Source organism: Colletes gigas, unplaced genomic scaffold (genome assembly GCF_013123115.1).
Source record: "Colletes gigas isolate AHSC1104 unplaced genomic scaffold, ASM1312311v1 Colletes_gigas_Sc00037, whole genome shotgun sequence".
NCBI lineage: Eukaryota > Metazoa > Arthropoda > Insecta > Hymenoptera > Colletidae > Colletes > Colletes gigas.
In genome coordinates, this window is record NW_025106666.1 from 801,029 (window position 1) to 820,008 (window position 18,980).

Below are 18,980 nucleotides of genomic sequence, written 5' to 3' on the forward strand. Positions count from 1 at the left end.
CCCGAACCATATTGGCAGAGAATATAAGGACAGAGCACTTTATCACAGATAAAATATGCAAGTTACAACTGGCTGTTCCCACAAGAAAATTACAGAAGCGACAAATGCGCCCATGTAATTCGCGAATATTTCGCGTATCAACGAATTCAGCGAATCCATCGAAATAAAATATCGTCGTTACATCACAAAATACAATAATAAAAAACTGACTCCCAAACCCTTTTATTATAGAGTCCAGACACTTGAAGAGGAACTCAATACAACATTTTTTCCTACTATTCCACGAAGAAAAACTGCAATACCATCATGGGTCATGCACCCCATCGAAGTAAACACAGACTTAACAGTATACAAAAAGTCTGACACTAATCCTGTAATATTTCGTAACCTAATCACTGAAACTATAGATCGCTAGAGAAACTATATCCATATCTATACTGACGAATCAAAAACTGAAACCGGCATGGGATACACAGTAATCACCCCGGTATCCTCACTTTCAACCAAATTAGCACCATGTACATCAATTTTTACGGCTGAAGCAACCGCCATCAACCATGCTGTAAAAATCTCTTACATAAACTCTTATACACACGCTATTATTTTCACTGATTCAATGAGCACTTTATCAGCACTAACCAGCTAGCCATCGAATAATGACATCCTCCTCCAAATTCAGGAAACGAACCATGAAATCACAGAAAAGAGCAACAAAATAATCCTGGCATGGATACCGGGACACGTAGGCATTCCAGGAAATGAAAAAGCCGACCAGATAGCAAAACAAGTAGCCAACTCACCAATTAGCTACCAAAATATCCTCACCAAAGAGGATTTAATTAAAGAAATCAGAACCAAGTTAAAATGCCAGTGGGAATCTGAGTGGAAAAACACAGCTCCATCACACATCAAAAACATCGATCACTCCTTTTTTACAGAAAACAAAACAACTGCTTTAACTAGAAAAGAGCAAACTGCTATAACCCGAATAAGAATTGGACACTCCAAAATCTCCCACTCATACTTATTATCAAAGGAACCCATCCCAATATGCGAACACTGCAACACAACAATTACAACGGACCACCTAATCCTTGACTGCCCAAAATACAATACTCTTCGCCGTAAACACAAGCTGGAATCTCAACTTAAAGAAAGCCTCACCAACAAAAAGCTATACAACCTTCTGAGATTCATCAAAGAAACAAAATTAATTGACAAAATATAAGGAAAAACCATCCAACCGACGCCGCTAATAACCTCCCAGTGGATGCGGCGTAAAAAACCACCATATAAAAAATATCGTATTTAGAAATCGTCGAATAATCGTTGAAAAATTGGTGGAGAAGTTTTAGCCCGACCGTGTCCCGTCGAACAAAACTTTCCCAGGTTTTAATTAGATCTTTGTTGTCTCGGCACTCGTAATTTCATATCTAGCCTGAATATTCATAAACTTAAATTCGTTACGTGACGCTAAGAGTGTTTTACCTGTTCCTGCTCTGTCAAAATATTTAAATCGAAACAAAAATTTAATAACGCGATTTTAAGAAAATATACAACGCCGAAACGAACGATACTCGCGGTGCTTTTGTAGGTATCTTGTACCCTCGTTTGTTTTATTAAATCGCTATATCGCAAAATGATCCGCGAAAAATATTTTCCCCCGGAATGTATTCGGCAGTGTTGTTTCTTCTTTTGCACGCGGCGTTTTCATCGTAAAATTTTTACGTTTAACCGGAAACGTTCCCAACTTCAAACGTAAATTCTACCGCTTTGCGTTCGTTTCGCTGGCAGAATCACGTTAATAGTAGAACATTATGACAGCAATCCGCATCCTTCGTTTACCATGTCTTATTTTTATTTTATGCGATAAACGCGTAGAATGAATTTACGGAAAGAATCGCGTAGTAAGTAATTTACTACGTTGAATAATAAATATTAACATTCTCATATAAATACGTAATATTGACAGGAAAATATACGTTTTAGCTTCCGGTGAAACTCTATTACAGAGGGAAGTTATTATACACGAACAAATAATTTGTTTCACGGAGTAACAGATAAAATAATTCATGATATAATGGCATTATTTCGAAATGGATTATTTTTCTAGCAACTCTGAAAATTAATTTGGAAATACCGTGTTTTGAGAATTAAAGAACGCTTAATTGGAACGTTTTTCATCCCATGATATAATTAATCTACGATAGGCGTAAAAATATTGAACATTTTGCCCCGGCCACCTGTTACCTTTGACCACGATTGACGCGTTCGGACCGTCGAGAGATTTTATTATGCTCGAAATCTCATTATAAAATTGTTTGCACTCTTTCGTAGTGCCGTATTCGTCGGTGTATACCTCTTCCGGGAACGTAGGCGCAAATAAACGTATATAACGGTTTATCAGAACAGTGGCTCGTCGGTGTTAAACGTTGCCCGATGAATGCTCGACGCTACTACTTTGTCCGGAGAGGATCCAATCGGCGCGTTTGCTCGTCGAAAAATATTGAAACCTACGGCCACAGAGGGAAAGCTCCTTTCTCACGTGTCGTAGAACGAATTGGATTTATAAATAAATCGTGCCCCCGTTTATTTTCATCGCATAAAAGCTACGGCTGCTTGCATACCGGCTGGCCAAATAAATGATTAAAACGTAACCGTGGCCGGTCGAACCTGGCGTTTGCGAATCGCCTCGTATCTCTGTGCCGTGGTGTTGAAACAGCAGAGGTCGCAGTTCATCGCGATTACCGCGTATCATGCAGACACATAATCGCCCGCACTGAATCGATGAGACGATAAAAAAAAAAATCCGATTTTATTAACCGACAGCCCGCTATCTCCAACTTTCTAACTGTTTTTTCCCCCGCCGATGATTAATTTAACGGACGTTCGCGTATCGCTGGACACACGAAAGGATCCCTTCCAGGGATTCTCAGCGGAAAATCTAGGGATAGGAAGAAAATATCATTTTTTTAAATATAGATCCCTTCGAAGCCTTTCGAACATTTTTCTTTTACGAATATTTTAGCTCGATCATTATTACGATTTTTCTGTATGTTGAGTAACACGTTGTTAATAAAAAAAATTAGAAGTTATAATATTAAGCATCAATTTTTAAATAAAATTAAAAACTGAGTTGAAAGATTATCGTATTAAGGGGACGTATCGAGAGGTCAGGTTTTATTTCGTTCACCCGGTGGACGTATATGTTAAGGCGACGGGCAGGGCGGATAACAAGGAAAATTCTTTCGTCCGTCCGTCCTTCTTGACTTCCAAGTTCCCTTCGTTTCTTTGTTTCTCCTACGGTCGCTCTCTCAGGCATTTTCTGTGTTTCCCGTGATGAGTTCTGGACAATTTTCTACACTGGAAGATATTTTCCATTACGGTTCGTTGCTATCTTGTTATCCGCTACAAACCATGCGAAAGTAAGGGAGCGGAGAAAATAAGGAAAACTGAAAAAAGGACAGGCAACGAAAGAGTCTGTAAATGTCTTCGTAACGTAGTGCGGGGCGAACGCGAAAAGTTCGACACTCGAATCGAACATCGAGTTCCGAGGCCAATAGATCACTTCGACCGAGACACGCTATTCGGGGAAGACAATTCCCCAATCCCACGCGAAACTCTACGATTCGCTGCAACATGCTGCAAAGCACACTTCCAACTGTTTACACGCTTCGTACATTACGTACAGATTTGAATGTCACTCGCCCGGATCACTATACCTATCGCACGACGCACAGTGGGCAATTTAAACGATCTAGATGGACAAATTTCTTAAGAAACATGTTCATGAATTTTTTGTCGCTATCTGTTTTTTTATACATATTTACGGTTTTTAACAATAATATAAACGTATCGTAATATAATAATGATCATACTGATGACGATGATATTAATAATAATAATTATTATTAGTATTAAATTTCATACATAGAAATTATTTTACTATCATCATCGTCATCATTATCACCATAATAATAATAAAATTATTATTATAATTATTATGTATGAAATTGGCCAGATTAATACATCAATATATGTTCCTTAAAGTAATCAAAGAATTATTACAGAATAAAACGGAAATCAAATTATACACTCAATTAAATTAAAAATTTTACAGAATCTTCTAGCATAATAAAGATATCTCCCTTGATAACATACACTGATGTAATAAATACAAACTAATAAACGTATAACAAACTAGATACTACCTATTCTATTAACCATAGCAAAAGTTATCACAGAACGCAAAAGATATTTAATATTTGATAAATGTATAATAGCTTTCGACTTAAATAACCTGTCGGCATAAAAAGCTGGCCGTATAATATGAATGAATACAGTGTTATTTTAGCTAGAAACCAAACGATTTTCATGATGTTAGGCATTTTACAGTATATAGGGTGTTTGGCCATCGTTGGAAAAAATTTTAATGGGAGATTCTAGAGGCCAAAATAAGACGAAAATGAAGAATACCAATTTGTTGATCTAGGCTTTGTTAAAAAGTTATTGATGTTTAAAGTTCCGCCTGTAGATAGGCAATCTGCATACAGCTGCGTGTGGGCGATAGTGGTTCTCACTCAGCATGAGAAAGTCTACTTAGTGACGTATCGACAGCCTCACAGTTTTCTGATTGAGAACCACTATCACGCGTACGCAGCTGTTCACAGATTGCCATTCTACCGGCGGAACTTTGAACGTTAATAACTGTTTAACGAAGCCTCAATCAACAAATTGGTATTCTTCATTTTTGTCTTATTTTGGCCTCTAGAATTTCCCATTAAAATTTTTCCCAAGGGTGGCCGAACACCCTGTATATGAAATAAATTTATAGGATTTGGGTCTGTTTCGATAACATATAATTTTCATTTTGTCCACCTAGAGCTATGAAATTAGCCACTGTGCGACGGTTACGAACTGATAATTCCAGATTGCCATCCATGCTCAACCACGAGCAGACGACTGAAATTCGTTTGGAAGTAGGGAAAAATTGGCATAAGTAAAAAGAAAACAAATATTTGCGAGATTTAATTTAGTTCGAAACAAGAAAATTGTTTTTCCTTTCTATGTTACACAATTCTTATAATATAAGTCTCTTGGATTAAATTTAATATTAAACTTTGCAAACATTTCCTGCTTTTGTGAAAATTAATAGAATTCTTGGAGTAAATAATCTTCTGTTTGTAATGGGAGATTCGAGCTGTCCAATAATGCCGTTTGAACATTTTTGCGAGCTTCTCAGATTTTTTGAGATTTATGAAACTATGGTAGGTGCGTGAGAAAATGGCGGCGACGGTGTGTTGACCTATTTAAGACGAGGCGTGAGAATATTGTTTCGGGGGCCAGACCTGTGGAGTCGAGGCAAAAATTGAAGGGAAAAAATGAAAAGCGCTGTTTGGACGTCGTAATTCTGGGTCTCTTCAACGGTAGGAGAAATCTCGAAGATAGGGTTTACGGGTGAATTTACGACGTGACGGTCGCCAGCGAACCGTGATATTTGCACCTTTAAAACGGGTAATCCAGGAGTCCTTCTCGGCCCCTGATTACTTTACCGAGATGCAGAGAATCGGAGGGTTTTCTTGGTTGCTCGAGTAGTGTTCCAGATTGCGCGCATTTCGCGATATTAGAGGAAAAGTAATGGCACTGAGTGCCACTGTGGAAGGAGGTGGCCTGAGGTGAAAGTAGCGCCGGAAGAGGTCGGATCAACAGCTTGAAAGATGAGACGAAGTGGTTAACGCGGAGCTTAACCTTACCCAAGCTACGTAATGAATAACAACGGTACGAAGTGTCTGCCACCGGCGAGAGAAGAGCTTCTGAGCAAATACTCTCTTCTTCGTTTACGATGTTTAATTAGCATGTTTCAAACGAGGTCTCGTGATACGGCCTACGTGTCAAACTACGCCATAATCCAATCAACGATATTCGATTAGACGACCAAAGGAATAGGAGAAATCCATGAAACGAATCTCAAGGCAACGTTGATACCTTCTACTTCGAACGTGCGTGTTTATTTTTAATCGTCATTCACAACGAGCCCTCGATAATGTTCGCACCGCGGTCTTAAGACAGGAATGGGACTCTGAATTTGTTCAATAAAGAGAATCGACGCGACAGAGGACGTTTCAACGATGAATTCTTTTAGTTCCCATAGTGGAGGGTCCTGTCTCCAATATTTGGGTAAATACTACAAAAACTATAAAAACTACAGTATGGGGTCAAACCGGTTGAGGAATGTAAAAATTTAAACTCGTAACGGGTCTACTTTCCTGAGTTCCATGGGTGACCAGCTACCACCATACTGTCAAGTAGAAGTTTTGGAACTACGACCATCGGAACATCGTATAAAGTATGTGGACGGATTCATAACATTGCAAAACATTTTCGAGGCACACTCGATTTTAGTTTAAAAAGCGAAGCACCACCGTAACGCGATAAATCATGAATATCGCTGACAGTTTAGAATTGTTTAATCCCTTCCACCATCACATTAGAAGCAAGTGTTCGACTACAAACTATTTCGTTGTTTTTTAACCACTTGCGCTGGAATTGATTCGCTCATGCGTGAGAGCAAACCGTTCACAGTAATTCGAAATGAGCCATAAATTGAAATCAGGAAACACGATTTCGCGACCAAAAGTCATACATATTTTAGACGTTACAAATCTGTTTATCGATAATTTTGTACAGAGACGTTTTAATAAAAAAATAGTTTTTTATTGGTTGTAAATAGCAACGTTAAAGGTTTTTAGAAAATTAGGATTGAATTTTTCAAATGGCGCTCCGCATCATTGATTCCATTATATTATAACTGACGTCAAGACTAGTCCCATGACCCCGTAAACTGTGACCTTAAAATGACCTAGAACTCAGAAACATGGGATCGATAAATGGGGGTGTGCTTTTGTGGAAAATTATTTTATTTGGATCGAATATTCTGCTTTTACCTTTTTTTTAGAATTTTTTATTTTTTAATTGAAACTGGAATGAAAAGATATTTCAAAATTTTAAGTCGTTTATATTTCCTCGTTCAATATTTTGTGATTGATTTGTAATGGAGATTCAAAAAATGATTCGAAAGGGAAATTTACTGTATAATTAAATTCTGACGACTCGTTTGTACCACAATGGAGCAAACCTACGCGGAGGGTTGAGGTCACACAGGGGCAGTCTGATTAGTTCCCAAACTGGTCACTATACAGCGCGCCAACCAATTTTCTTTCTCGCATTTGAAACACCGTGCAGTTATAAGAAGTATCATGAAAGGCGGCAGGGAGTATACTTACCTGGCGTAGAGGCTACCATGATCAAAAAGGTGGTTCCTCCAGGGTGAGGCTCCTCCATTGCACTTGGGTCGAGCTGACCTCTGCGAATATCCCTAATGTGGATATCTCGGGCGTATAATTTTTGCTAGTCGGGACTTCGTACGCGCTATCCCGGATAATTAATTAATAAACTAAATTTCTAATACATTAAAAACCACTGAATTTGTTCGATAGATACAATTTTAATAATAAGAATTATTATTAAAAATTAGAACAAATAATAAAAATACTATACTACTTTTTCTGAAACGTTTTTTGAAAGTACTAATTACTATCGTTTCATTGACGATTCTTGGGATGTTCTTGCAAGAATCGAATGCCCCTAGTTTACACCCCCGCCATCGATCCGGAGAATTTTTCGCGAGTGGACGACACGGTGAGGATCCGAAATGATCTCACGAGGAAGATGAAGTTTCGCAAGTGGCCATTCGGATGTATCCACCAGGTGGACGTTTTCGTGCCTCAAAGACGGTTGTGTCCGGATGGAAGAAAGGCGACGGCGTGGCCGGAGGAAGGCGGAGGGCGCGTTTACGTGGACGAAACACGCTGGTTTATATGGCTGCAGATGGGATGCAAGAGTTTCCCGTATCTCGAGAATACCAATTTGATTTCGGTACGAATGCCGGAAGTTCGTAAAGTATACAATAAACGTCCCCAACGATTCTTATTTGTCGATGTGGAAACCGACCTGACCCGGAAGTACTGTCCTCCACTAAAGGGGCACCGGAGGATGAATGCACTTAAGGAAGGGACTATGAAACATTCTGGATTCTTTCTACGAACGCGGTTATACCGCGCGATGTGTATTACTCTGCCAATTGTTCTCTCAAGTTACGATGTCTTCGCGAACTTTTTATTACTTTTCATTAAAATTCACCAATAATTTTCAAATGTTATTCAAACAAGTGTGAACAAACCTTTGTCGATTGGACTGCAAAAGGTGCTGTAGTTTGTTTGCAAAAAATTGGGACACCGTGGAACGACCTTTTTTTAAAAACAACTATGTTTGACTATGTTTGAGAGGATCTAATGTTGCCAATTTTAACTTGTTTTGGTCCAAAAAATTTTGGAGTATTACTCAAACGTGCGTAAATAAATCCTGTAAATTTGGCTGCGGAAGGTGTTATAGTTTCCCTGTAAAAAAATCTTTTCGTTTAAAGAAACGAGGAAAGGGAATGGTTCGCTGTTTCACCCGTCGATTTAACGGGAGCATGGTGTTAATACCAGCAACGCGTCGATTATGAATTATTCGAATCCCCCCATAAATCCCCATGACATCATAGTGGACTTTAAGCGGCGAACGTTTACGTTGCCAGATTTAACTTAATCGCATTTAATTAAAGTGCGTCCCAGGCATCGTCGATAATTTGATGACTCGACGGAAAATGTTTTCATGGTCCAATTATTGGATCCCATCGAAGTTCTGCTTACGAACACACACATGTCACTGTGTGTTCGGTATAATCCACGAATTTACAGACGAATCTAATCTCTGTCAGTAATCTCTCGCAGGCCTCTTCAAAGTATTGAATTCAGGCCATTTCATTCCTCGATGAAATGTTATGACTGCGTCGGTTTACCGTTTTAGCTAAATTACTTACGTCTACGCTTCGCGGTTACCATATGAAAATGTACATCACGAAATAATATTAATACGATACTTTTCCAGAGAGCTTCCCTCTCGGTACTGCTATGCGCGATTTTCCTTTTAATATTTATACTTTCACGAATAATACGTTGTTTGACCATGAAAATTCGTATTCGAGCAGTTTATTATTGTACAAAATGATACGCAACTTTCATTTCATTCGTGATCCTTTCTTAACCTCGAGATTAATTTAATCTCCTTTTTCAAGTATCTCTGAATCGGTGGAGAGTTATTCAAAAAATTACGTAGAACATTTTCTTTCGCCAGCTTTTGTCAAAGTCAAATATTGTTATTGTTGTATCGCAATGGAAAGGGTGAAAAGTTTCAAAGAAACCGTGGGCAGCGAGTTAAAAAATTACTGGAGATATAACGGATCGTTCTTTAAAACTTTTAACAATAAAATATAATAAAAATTTCACCTTCAATTTTTAAAACCGATCTCCACCGATCCAAAGATACGGAATTTGGGCTGTAATTCGACATAAAATTTCGGTACGCCTTTTATAGGTACGCGAACTAAAAAAGAACAAAAAGAACGAAAGGGGTGGGGGAGCGTGCATTTGTGAAAGAACGTATAAGGGATTTTATTTCCGAGAAGGGCTGTAAAGGTTGCTCGCGTGCAACTCACCGCGCGCCGTTCTCGCAAGCTCGCGACCATATTGCTCCATAATAATAAGGTTAATGCCTTGCAAATTAAGTAGAAGCGAAAAGTCTTTTGCCCGGCTTTACGTTCGTTTAACTACTGGAAACTTGATCTTCGACAGAGATGCTCGATTATTATCAGGAGTTATTAAGGCGATGTTCGTTTCATATTACTCTATTTGGTGGATCGAATATAATCATTTTGCGTTCGCAAAAAAAAACATACAGATTTTGCAAAATACTAAAATCGAGTTTTTGTAAAGACGCGATTCCCCTGCAATGGCTAATTGATTATAAAATAAATAAATTTTTTCACGAATATAGTTTTTGTATTGTAATCGAAAAGTCATTCAATTTTATTATTAATTGTATGCATTAGCGAATCTTGGGGTTTACGTGCGAACTATGCGTAGTAGCAAATCATTGGAACAAGAAGGGAATATGGTCGAAGCAGAATCAGATTCTCATAGCTTGTCAGGGTTGATTAAAATACTGCGTATTACATCCGCGTATCCAACGTTGACATGACATAATCGGTGTAACAATAGCTATCCTGGATGCTACCGATAAGTACCTGACATTCTCCCCTTTCGATTCAAGGATTGATGCGATATTATCGCCCAGGGCGAACAAGTCATCGTTAATTCAGCCATTTTCAATCATAATTAAACACGTAAAGAATTACTTGGACGCTTTTTACATCGACACCGTGTCGCGATTAATTTTTCATTTCCACCCTCGATAATTTAACGAAATTCCATTTACATTTAATTCGTTCGTAATCGTTACCTAAATTTTGGAAATTTCAAAAAATGAAATTCTCTATCAAATCTTTATTATAAAAATAACGTTAAGTCGATGCTTTTGAAACCAGTGCTCTGTCAAATGAAATTATTAGACTACGAGTCTCTTATCTCACGATGGTTAATATTTAATATTTTCGCAATATAAAATAGTATGTTCAAATATAAATCGGTTTTTAAATATTTACTGCCCCAGTTTTATTTATACACACTTTGAGCCGGTATTGCTCGTTTTACGTTCGATCTGAAATAATTATTTTTGCATTCGATCGTCTACGATATACAGGGTGGGGCAATAACTATGTCCACCTTGAATATCTCCGTTATTTGTAATAATATTCAAAAAATTTATATACAAAACTTGCACGGTACAGAGGGGGACACATTGTGATATACACATTTTTCGTGTGGGTGGAGACATAGAGGAGATTTCAAGATCACCTTCATTTTTTTAAATGGGATCACCCTTTTTGAAACACCTACAATGATAGTCCCTTTCATTAGGAATTCAGTGACTATAATTATACAAGGTCTTTCAAGGTCACGGCCGGTGAAAATGTATAAGATTTAAAATATGAAAGCAAAATACCTGTGTTTCATAAATATTCCAAACGATGGTCATTTACGTCGATATATTGCTGTAAACGGGCTCTGAAGGAATGTTGAACTCTGACAAGTACATCCGAGGTGATATTCGTACATGCTGTGGTGATCCGCTGATGCATATCTTCAACTGTTGTTGGGGCATTCGCGTATGCGGTCTCTTTTAGCATACTCCATAAAAAGAAATCCAGTGGATTTAAGTGAGGCGAACATGTTGGCCATGAAACAGTACCACCTCGTCCAATCCATCGATCGGTTTGGAAACCTAGAATCCAATGTTTCTTTTGCATAATGGGCCGGGCAGCCATCATGTTGGTACCACATATCATAACGGTTTTGTAGAGAGACATCTCCCAACAAAATTGGCAGATCTTCTTGCAAAAATTGAGAATATTTTTGCCCTGTCATCGTTCCGGTAATGAAGTATGGTCCAATTGCTTTATCGTTCAAAACACCACACCACACGTTTACGCTCCATTGTATTTAGTAATCAACGTCTCGAAGCCAGTGCGGATTACCAACAGACCAATAATGGGCGTTCCGTAGATTAATTGAGCCATGATTACTAAATGTTGTTTCATCCGTAAACAAGACATTAGAAAAAAATGAACGATTTTGATGTAATCCCCATTGACAAAAATTAATTCGACATTGAAGGACCTTAGTATGTTTACTACAAGTCTCATTTACGATAAATGTATTCTGCTTTCATATTTTAAATCTTATACATTTTCACCGGCCGTGACCTTGAATGACCTTGTATAATTATAGTCACTGAATTCCTAATGAAAGGGACTATCATTGTAGGTGTTTCAAAAAGGGTGATCCCATTTAAAAAAATGAAGGTGATCTTGAAATCTCCTCTATGCCTCCACCCACACGAAAAATGTGTATATCACAATGTGTCCCCCTCTGTACCGTGCAAGTTTTGTATATAAATTTTTTGAATATTATTACAAATAACGGAGATATTCAAGGTGGACATAGTTATTGCCCCACCCTGTATATATTTCGTTCCAATTGTTGAAGGCTGAAACTAGTGGAGATTTTACGCCCGAAATGTCAAAAATCACGTGATACTCACCGACAACTTCCAGATAACCAGTTTGACTTTTCATTGGGTCCGTATTAATCTGACACATGTACCTTCCCCTGTCCGATTCTCTTACTTCTCGTATGTGGAGAAACCATGTTCGATGATCGCTGTGGGAGACGGCTATCCGATGGTTTTTCGTAATAACGTGGTTGGCTATTGTCAGTATTGTTTGGGTGTCTACTTGCAGCCACGCTACCTGCAACATATTACACGTTTCCGTTGTCATATAAAACATCCAAGATACATCACGGTTGTTCGCGATTTACAATCTAAACACTAGCAGTCGCTCCATGACCGCAAGTATTGCATGTGTTCATTTTTTTTTAAATCAAAATAAAACATTTCGTTATAGAATTAAAAGGGTTGAAATTCTGAAATCGAAAGCATTAGGAAAATGGACGAAGATTTTATTTTAAGGAACGATCTTTTATACTCAACCATTCGATGCAATATGTAATTTATGAATAAGAAGTCGTTAATATCAAGTTTGAATCGTAATATTTTTAAAACTAAATAAAACACAGCTCTTGGTGTCAAACTATTATTTATTATAATTTAAATACGATTTTTCGATTGTATCCTATACTTTTATACGTGTCTACATGAATTATTTAATGTTGAATTAAACTTCTGGATCGTATATGTTTAACGTTTCAATTGTTCCAAGTGTAAAGCTCGACATAGTATCAGAGTCCCGTCTTATGCGTGTCTGGAACGTAACTGTTCCTCGCGTTAACGTCTACTCCTCGTACAAAATTGCTTCAAGGAAGCAGGGACGTAATTAACGAATCGCGGAACAGTCTCCCTAAACGTCCAAATGTAATTCAAAGTAAAATACACCGTACTGATTCGAAACTTCGAACGGTTGAGTTATTCGAGGTATTTCAGAACCCTGGATATGAACTTAACTAGTTAACGGAACTTGCGAGAGGAAATAAATATATCCGCGTAAACATTCCGTACGTCAATCAGTTCCGTGGCATTCTGTATTTTAGTAAAATATTTTCATTCGATCTTCGCTCAACTATCGAACTGCCAATCTAACTGGCAATTTGGGTCGGCTCATAAACTGTCGGGAGCAATAACTAAATATCAAAGTATCAATTTTAAAGGTCTCTGTTAGACGTTTCTTAACGAAAATTTTCTGATAACGAACATTCTATAAAAATTATTTATACGTTTTCTGATAGCTCCCTTTACTTTAACAAGCAGCAAGGTTACTGGAAATTTGATAAAACTGAATAAAAACATGCAATTAATATGAACAATCGTTTTAATATAAGAGTATTTTATAATTCACATCTATTCCCAGGGTTAATTAATTTTTATTTCACGTTCGTTAAATGAATTTACGGATAAATTGTTTGCTCGGAATACTATAATGTCGTATCGATTTGCACTTTATACATAATATTGATAGCCATGTACCACTTACAGTGTTTGTTAATACAATTACAGGCATTTGTTAACGTAATTAAATGAACACGAAAGCAAATTTATTCCAAATCACACAGAAGGTTGCGCTCGCCAGCGAAATGCGATGTTTACTTATAAATTTGCGTATAAACAGTGTAAAATCTATATCGAGCGCGCAATTAGATAATCGTAGAGTATACAAATTATTTCGAAATAGGAAATATAGGTTCACGATTGAAAAAATAAACCTACGCATTAAAAAACTAGTCGTATCGTTAAAAACAAAAACAAGCTATCTTCACATATTTTTTCCAAGAAAACCGTAAATCTTTTCCAAGAGTGATTCTGTCCCATCTTTTATTCATCCTTCAAGAATGCACACAAATTTTTTCACCGTGAAACAATAAAAATTGCGAAAGTTATTTAATAATACGTTCAGGCTCAAAATGGCTGCCACGAATTCGCTTCTCTTTTTAAGTCCTACACTGGATTCGTCGTAACTCCTATAATTTTCGATATTTTCCTACAAAAAAGATTGTGGGTACTCTCAAAAGCTAGAGCTACAACCGTGGACTCCAAGTTATCGAAAAAAAAGAATAATCTGCTTTGAACAAAGAAATTTACAAAAAAATTGTGAACGAAATCTTAAAGAGGGACGTTCGTTTTTGGGCGGGGGTGGGTTTACAACGCCAGAGGCAAAGGTTACAAGGGTCGTGTCACTCTAGAAATTACAGCCTAAAAGATACCTCGGGATAAATGTTTGCCCACCGAAATGGCAATTCCATTATCCTTCGCCTTTGAAGGTAGACCGGTACGCGCCGCGAATGAAAATATTGCTAGCACCAATACAGAGGCGGGCTCTGTGCATATGAGCGTGGAAAATACGTGATCGCATGCTCGTATCTCCCGTCACAAAGGAGAGCCCGGAAGTACAGACGCGAACGATTCAACGTCGGCAGACGAAACAACCTCAATGCGGTCCCCGTGTGAATAGTTTCTCGCTACTTTCGGCCATTTTTTCTACAAACAGATCACATTTTCTTAACAGGTTGATTTACTGCGGACCAACAGCCGCGCTTTTGTGCCAACGCGCTCCCGGGCTTTTCGGCTTTCCATTTCCTCACCGCCCTCGCGAGCCCTTTTCCCTTTCTTCGTCGACTCGCGCCAAAGTGCAGCCAGGAAGGAGGATGTTTACTCTTCTTTTCCCTTTCTTTCCGCGCGGTTAGGCCGATTTAACCGAAACCCGTTCGAGAAGAGTTGCTCCCGGTAATTCCGGGCGAATTCTTGCCAGGGGGTAAATTTTCGTAATCGTTTCACTGATTCCGGAAAAATTTTCTCGCGCACCGTGGCAAGTTCTTATAACTTTTATAGTTATTTGTTAAATTATGTTTGGAGTATCGGACGGATTAAACGGTAGTTATGTTTGTAAACAATGGGGAAATTCCTCTGAGGAGCAAAAGTAGAATGGTGAGTAATAAAATTATTGTTTTGTTTTGATAGTATAGTGGATGTGTTTATTAGAGCTATCAGAGTGAAATCGTGTTGTATCAATAATGCAATGCATGAGTAAAAAAGTAGGAATGTAGAATATTTGCACAAAAATTTGTTCTATGTACAGGAAATATCGTTGGCCAGTAATGGGGATACGAGATGGTCGATAAATGGTGCAAGGGGATACGAAGTAAAATACATTAGATTTTCTATTGTACGGAGTGATTCTACGTGTGAAAATAAATGGAAAAGAAAGGATAATATTTTTTCATAGGGGGCTTCATTTTCGAGATAATTTGAAATCTTTTCTGAAACAAGTGAAATTCAGTACAATATGTCGAACGCCTCCCGACAAATATTCAATTTTTCTACTTGCTCGATTATAACGATTTTCTCGAAAACAAGGCCTCTAATGAAAAAATGTTATTCTTTCTTTTTTACTTGTTTCTACATGTAGAATCATCCCTTACCCCGTTCTACTACCCTAGATAATTATTGTCGATAAATAGTGCAAAGGGGTACGAAATCGAGTACAATCTTCGCTATAATTGCTTTATAAATAGTCAAGTAAAGCTACAGACCTGATTTTTCTTAGAAAACTAAAACCTCCACCGAGCAGACAAGATTTAATATTGATGTAAAATTAATTTTAATCGATATTCTTGTGCACTGAATAGAGGGAAGTTTGAATCTGAGTTTTAATAGAAACAGTGTGAAAAAGTGGTAAGATCCGGACATTAAAAATAACAGGTGACGCATAGTTGCGGACGGTCGGTGGTGCAGTGTCTCCGTAAATTACAGAAATTCGCAGGAGAAGCCGTAAATACTTGGTTATCATACTTGGCGGAAGCATGGAAGGGCATTATACCTACATTCGCGTACATCGTGGCCAGAGATGGCGCCAACCATGGATATGGGTTCACCGTTTCCATTCATCGGAGTGGATATCAAATGCAATAGTTCATGGTGTGCTTCCGACTAGGTGGTCGACCAGTCCTCAACCTCTACCTCCTAATCCAACCACCCACCGTTTCACACCGGTCTCTGGCAGATTTACAGGCGCGAGGTTTGATATCTGCATCCGAGAGTGCTGGACTAGTTCCACCTGTCTCAGTTCTCTGTATACTTTCCGTCAACTTGTGATTCCCCGACGACGATCCGAAGCTAAATCAGTCAAACAAGCTGTTCGACTAATCAGACGTCTCCCTGCGAGCCCTCCCACGCGCCGTACCAGTGTTTACATTAATTAATATCGACCCACAAACTTCCTTCCACGAAAGTTTTAAACCACCCTTTCCATGGACAATCTATTTATTTATTCTATTTAAGCGATTTCAATTCTTATATTATCTTGAATTATACACATTATGTTGTTGTTTATTTTTGTGTTCGTAAATATTTTTAATTGACCACAAATAACATAAAGAATTCAGTAGCCTACTCTGACAATATATAAAAAATTTTCATTTGTTTTTATTTCTGTTACAATCCAATATTCGTATATTTTTCAACATGGTGAATCTTTTACCTACATTCTCAAACAACCTGTTCAATCTAATTATTTCTAGAAACTATTAAAATATAATTCCTAAACAAATAGTAATGTCAAAATGATTGTATTGACTAGTATAGAAATCGTATCAAAATAGTCCTGCAATCACTGATTGACAGAAATATATAAAGCTCATTTTAAAGGATGCAAACTATATAGAAAGTAATGTAAAACACAGAAACGCGTTCGCTGAACCATTTTATCCAATTATTCCCAGTACAAAACGTCGTATATTATTACTCAACGAATCCTCTTTTCAAAGAATATCGACGTTTAAATTCTCGTAACTACGGTAGTATTAAATAAAAATTGCGTATTTCAAAAACGTGGAAAAAGTGGGTCAGGCGTGCTCTAAGAATATTAGTATTTTTGAAGTTTGCCTTTGCAACGAGTATTAGTTTCGATACTGAAATTTGATGGCTCGAAACTTTGGCTAGTTAGTCGTCTAGTTGTATTTGACTAGCAAACTACCTGAAAAACAAGACTGTTTCACCATATATCCTTAATTAAGACCCCGTTGGAAGTTCGGTTCGAAATCAGAAGACGCGAATCTAGTAACTTCCCGTGCGACGAGTCGATTCGAAGTACACACGATACAATTTCTGTTAACGCTAATTTGTTAGGGCTCCTATGGTGTAATAGGATCTCGTTCCCACGTAGTTCAGTCGACGAAGTTCATCGATATACCGTCCAAAAGAAAGTCTAAATGTCGACTCGATCGGTGGTGGACAGAAATTTTGAATCGAACGTTTCGCCAGGCTACTAGACGTTTCACTTCGTTCGTCTGCATTGAAATAAAGTTAGGAAAACCACTAACCACTGGCAAGTCATCCCAACCGTCTCGCCCTCAACTTTCCAGGGTCGATTCTCGTTTACGGGAACCACTCTTAAGTTGTTCGATAACTGTACTGAGCTACTTTGAAACTTAGTTCTGCTATAACTTCATTAACGACAGGTAAATGCCTTGCATTGGCGGATTACACTTTCAGATACCAGGTAGAACTTGCATTTTTTCCTTTAAATTATGAAAATTGAAATTTGTGCTTCTAATTACCGCAACGATCGAGTTTATTTACGGGGACTATTACAACGGTTTTACTCGGTTCGATTAATGCAATTTTAATAGGCCAGGAACAACTTGAGCAAGTAATAAATTGTTTTTATTAACGAAAGCTTTTGGTCGTGAAATCTTATACGGTTCCGAAGTAATGCCAAAAATAATTAAAGCAGAGAATGGGGTTTGTTCTTTCCGTAGTCGAGTGTTGCTCGTTCGGAAATTGTTGAGTTTGCACGTGTGTGCCGACTAATACAAACTCGAAGGACCACCTTCGTTTGAAGGAAATTAATGGTTGTGTATTTGGTGTTTATTGAATTCAATAAGTAATACAGTAACGTTTCTAACTATGATTATGTTGCTAATCTAACTAAACTCTTCCAATGTTCTTCTTATACAGGGTATTTCACCTAACTTGACCACCTTAAATATATCGCTTATTTTGTATGATAGAAAAAAATGTCAAGGGGAGAAAGTATTCTGTTCGAAGGCGCCAATACGGTGATGGATCGAATTTTTTTTTCAAGGTCATCGTATTTTTTTTAAATGGGACCACATATTTTCGCTACAACAGTCTTATAGCTTATAAAAAGACGAATCCAACGATGTGCGATATGTTGACCTTCACGTGACCTTTAGCGAAGGAATTATGAAATGTTTGTCAGTAACTTCAGTACGCGTTCGGAGACGGTAAATGAAGGAATTTCAATTTCATTGAAACAGTCTTAAATTAAATCTTTATTTTAGAAGGTGTTCAAAATGTGCACCATGAACCTGGATACATTTTTGGAGGCGGTAAATAAATTCTTGCTGAACATTTTTCAGTTGTTCTACAGTAATTGATCTCCATGCATGTAGAATCCTTTGTCGCATGTTTTCTGCTGTTGTGGGAATATCATTGTAAACTGTATTTTTTAGGTGCCCCCACAGAAAGAAATCAAGTGGCGTAAGATCCGGCGATCGAGCTGGCCAACAAATTCGTGCACCACGTCCTATCCAACGATGGGGAAAAATTCTGTTTAATACATTGCGTGCGACGAGTGCATTATCAGCTGGACAGCCGTCATGTTGATACCACATCCTTGACCGATATTGTAATGGAACTTCTTCTAGCAATATGAATAATTCATTTGTTAAAAAATCTTCATACTTTCGACCATTTAATGTTCCTTCGATAAAGAATGGGCCAATAACTCGGTGGTTGATTATACCGCACCACACATTCACACTCCATGGTCGCTGATTCTGAATTTGCCTCAGCCAATGTGGGTTTTCCGCAGACCAATAGTGCATATTGTGCTTATTTATTTGCCCGTTATTCGTGAATGTGGCCTCATCGGTAAATAATACATA

At 37.8% G+C, this 18,980-nt stretch overlaps 1 protein-coding gene and 1 non-coding gene across 2 annotated transcripts in view; one reads left to right on the forward strand and one right to left on the reverse strand.

Moving 5' to 3' along the window:
- Positions 1 to 18,980, reverse strand: part of LOC122402502 (lachesin-like) — a 253,881-nt gene that overhangs the window by 32,701 nt on the left and 202,200 nt on the right. The window contains exon 3 of the mRNA XM_043405338.1: positions 12,103 to 12,310. Within this exon, the coding sequence (XP_043261273.1) occupies positions 12,103 to 12,310 (208 nt within the window). The remainder of the gene's footprint in view (positions 1 to 12,102; positions 12,311 to 18,980) is intronic.
- On the forward strand, positions 7,276 to 7,437 carry LOC122402598. The gene has a single exon (XR_006259525.1). It is a non-coding gene; the product is annotated as a U1 spliceosomal RNA (small nuclear RNA).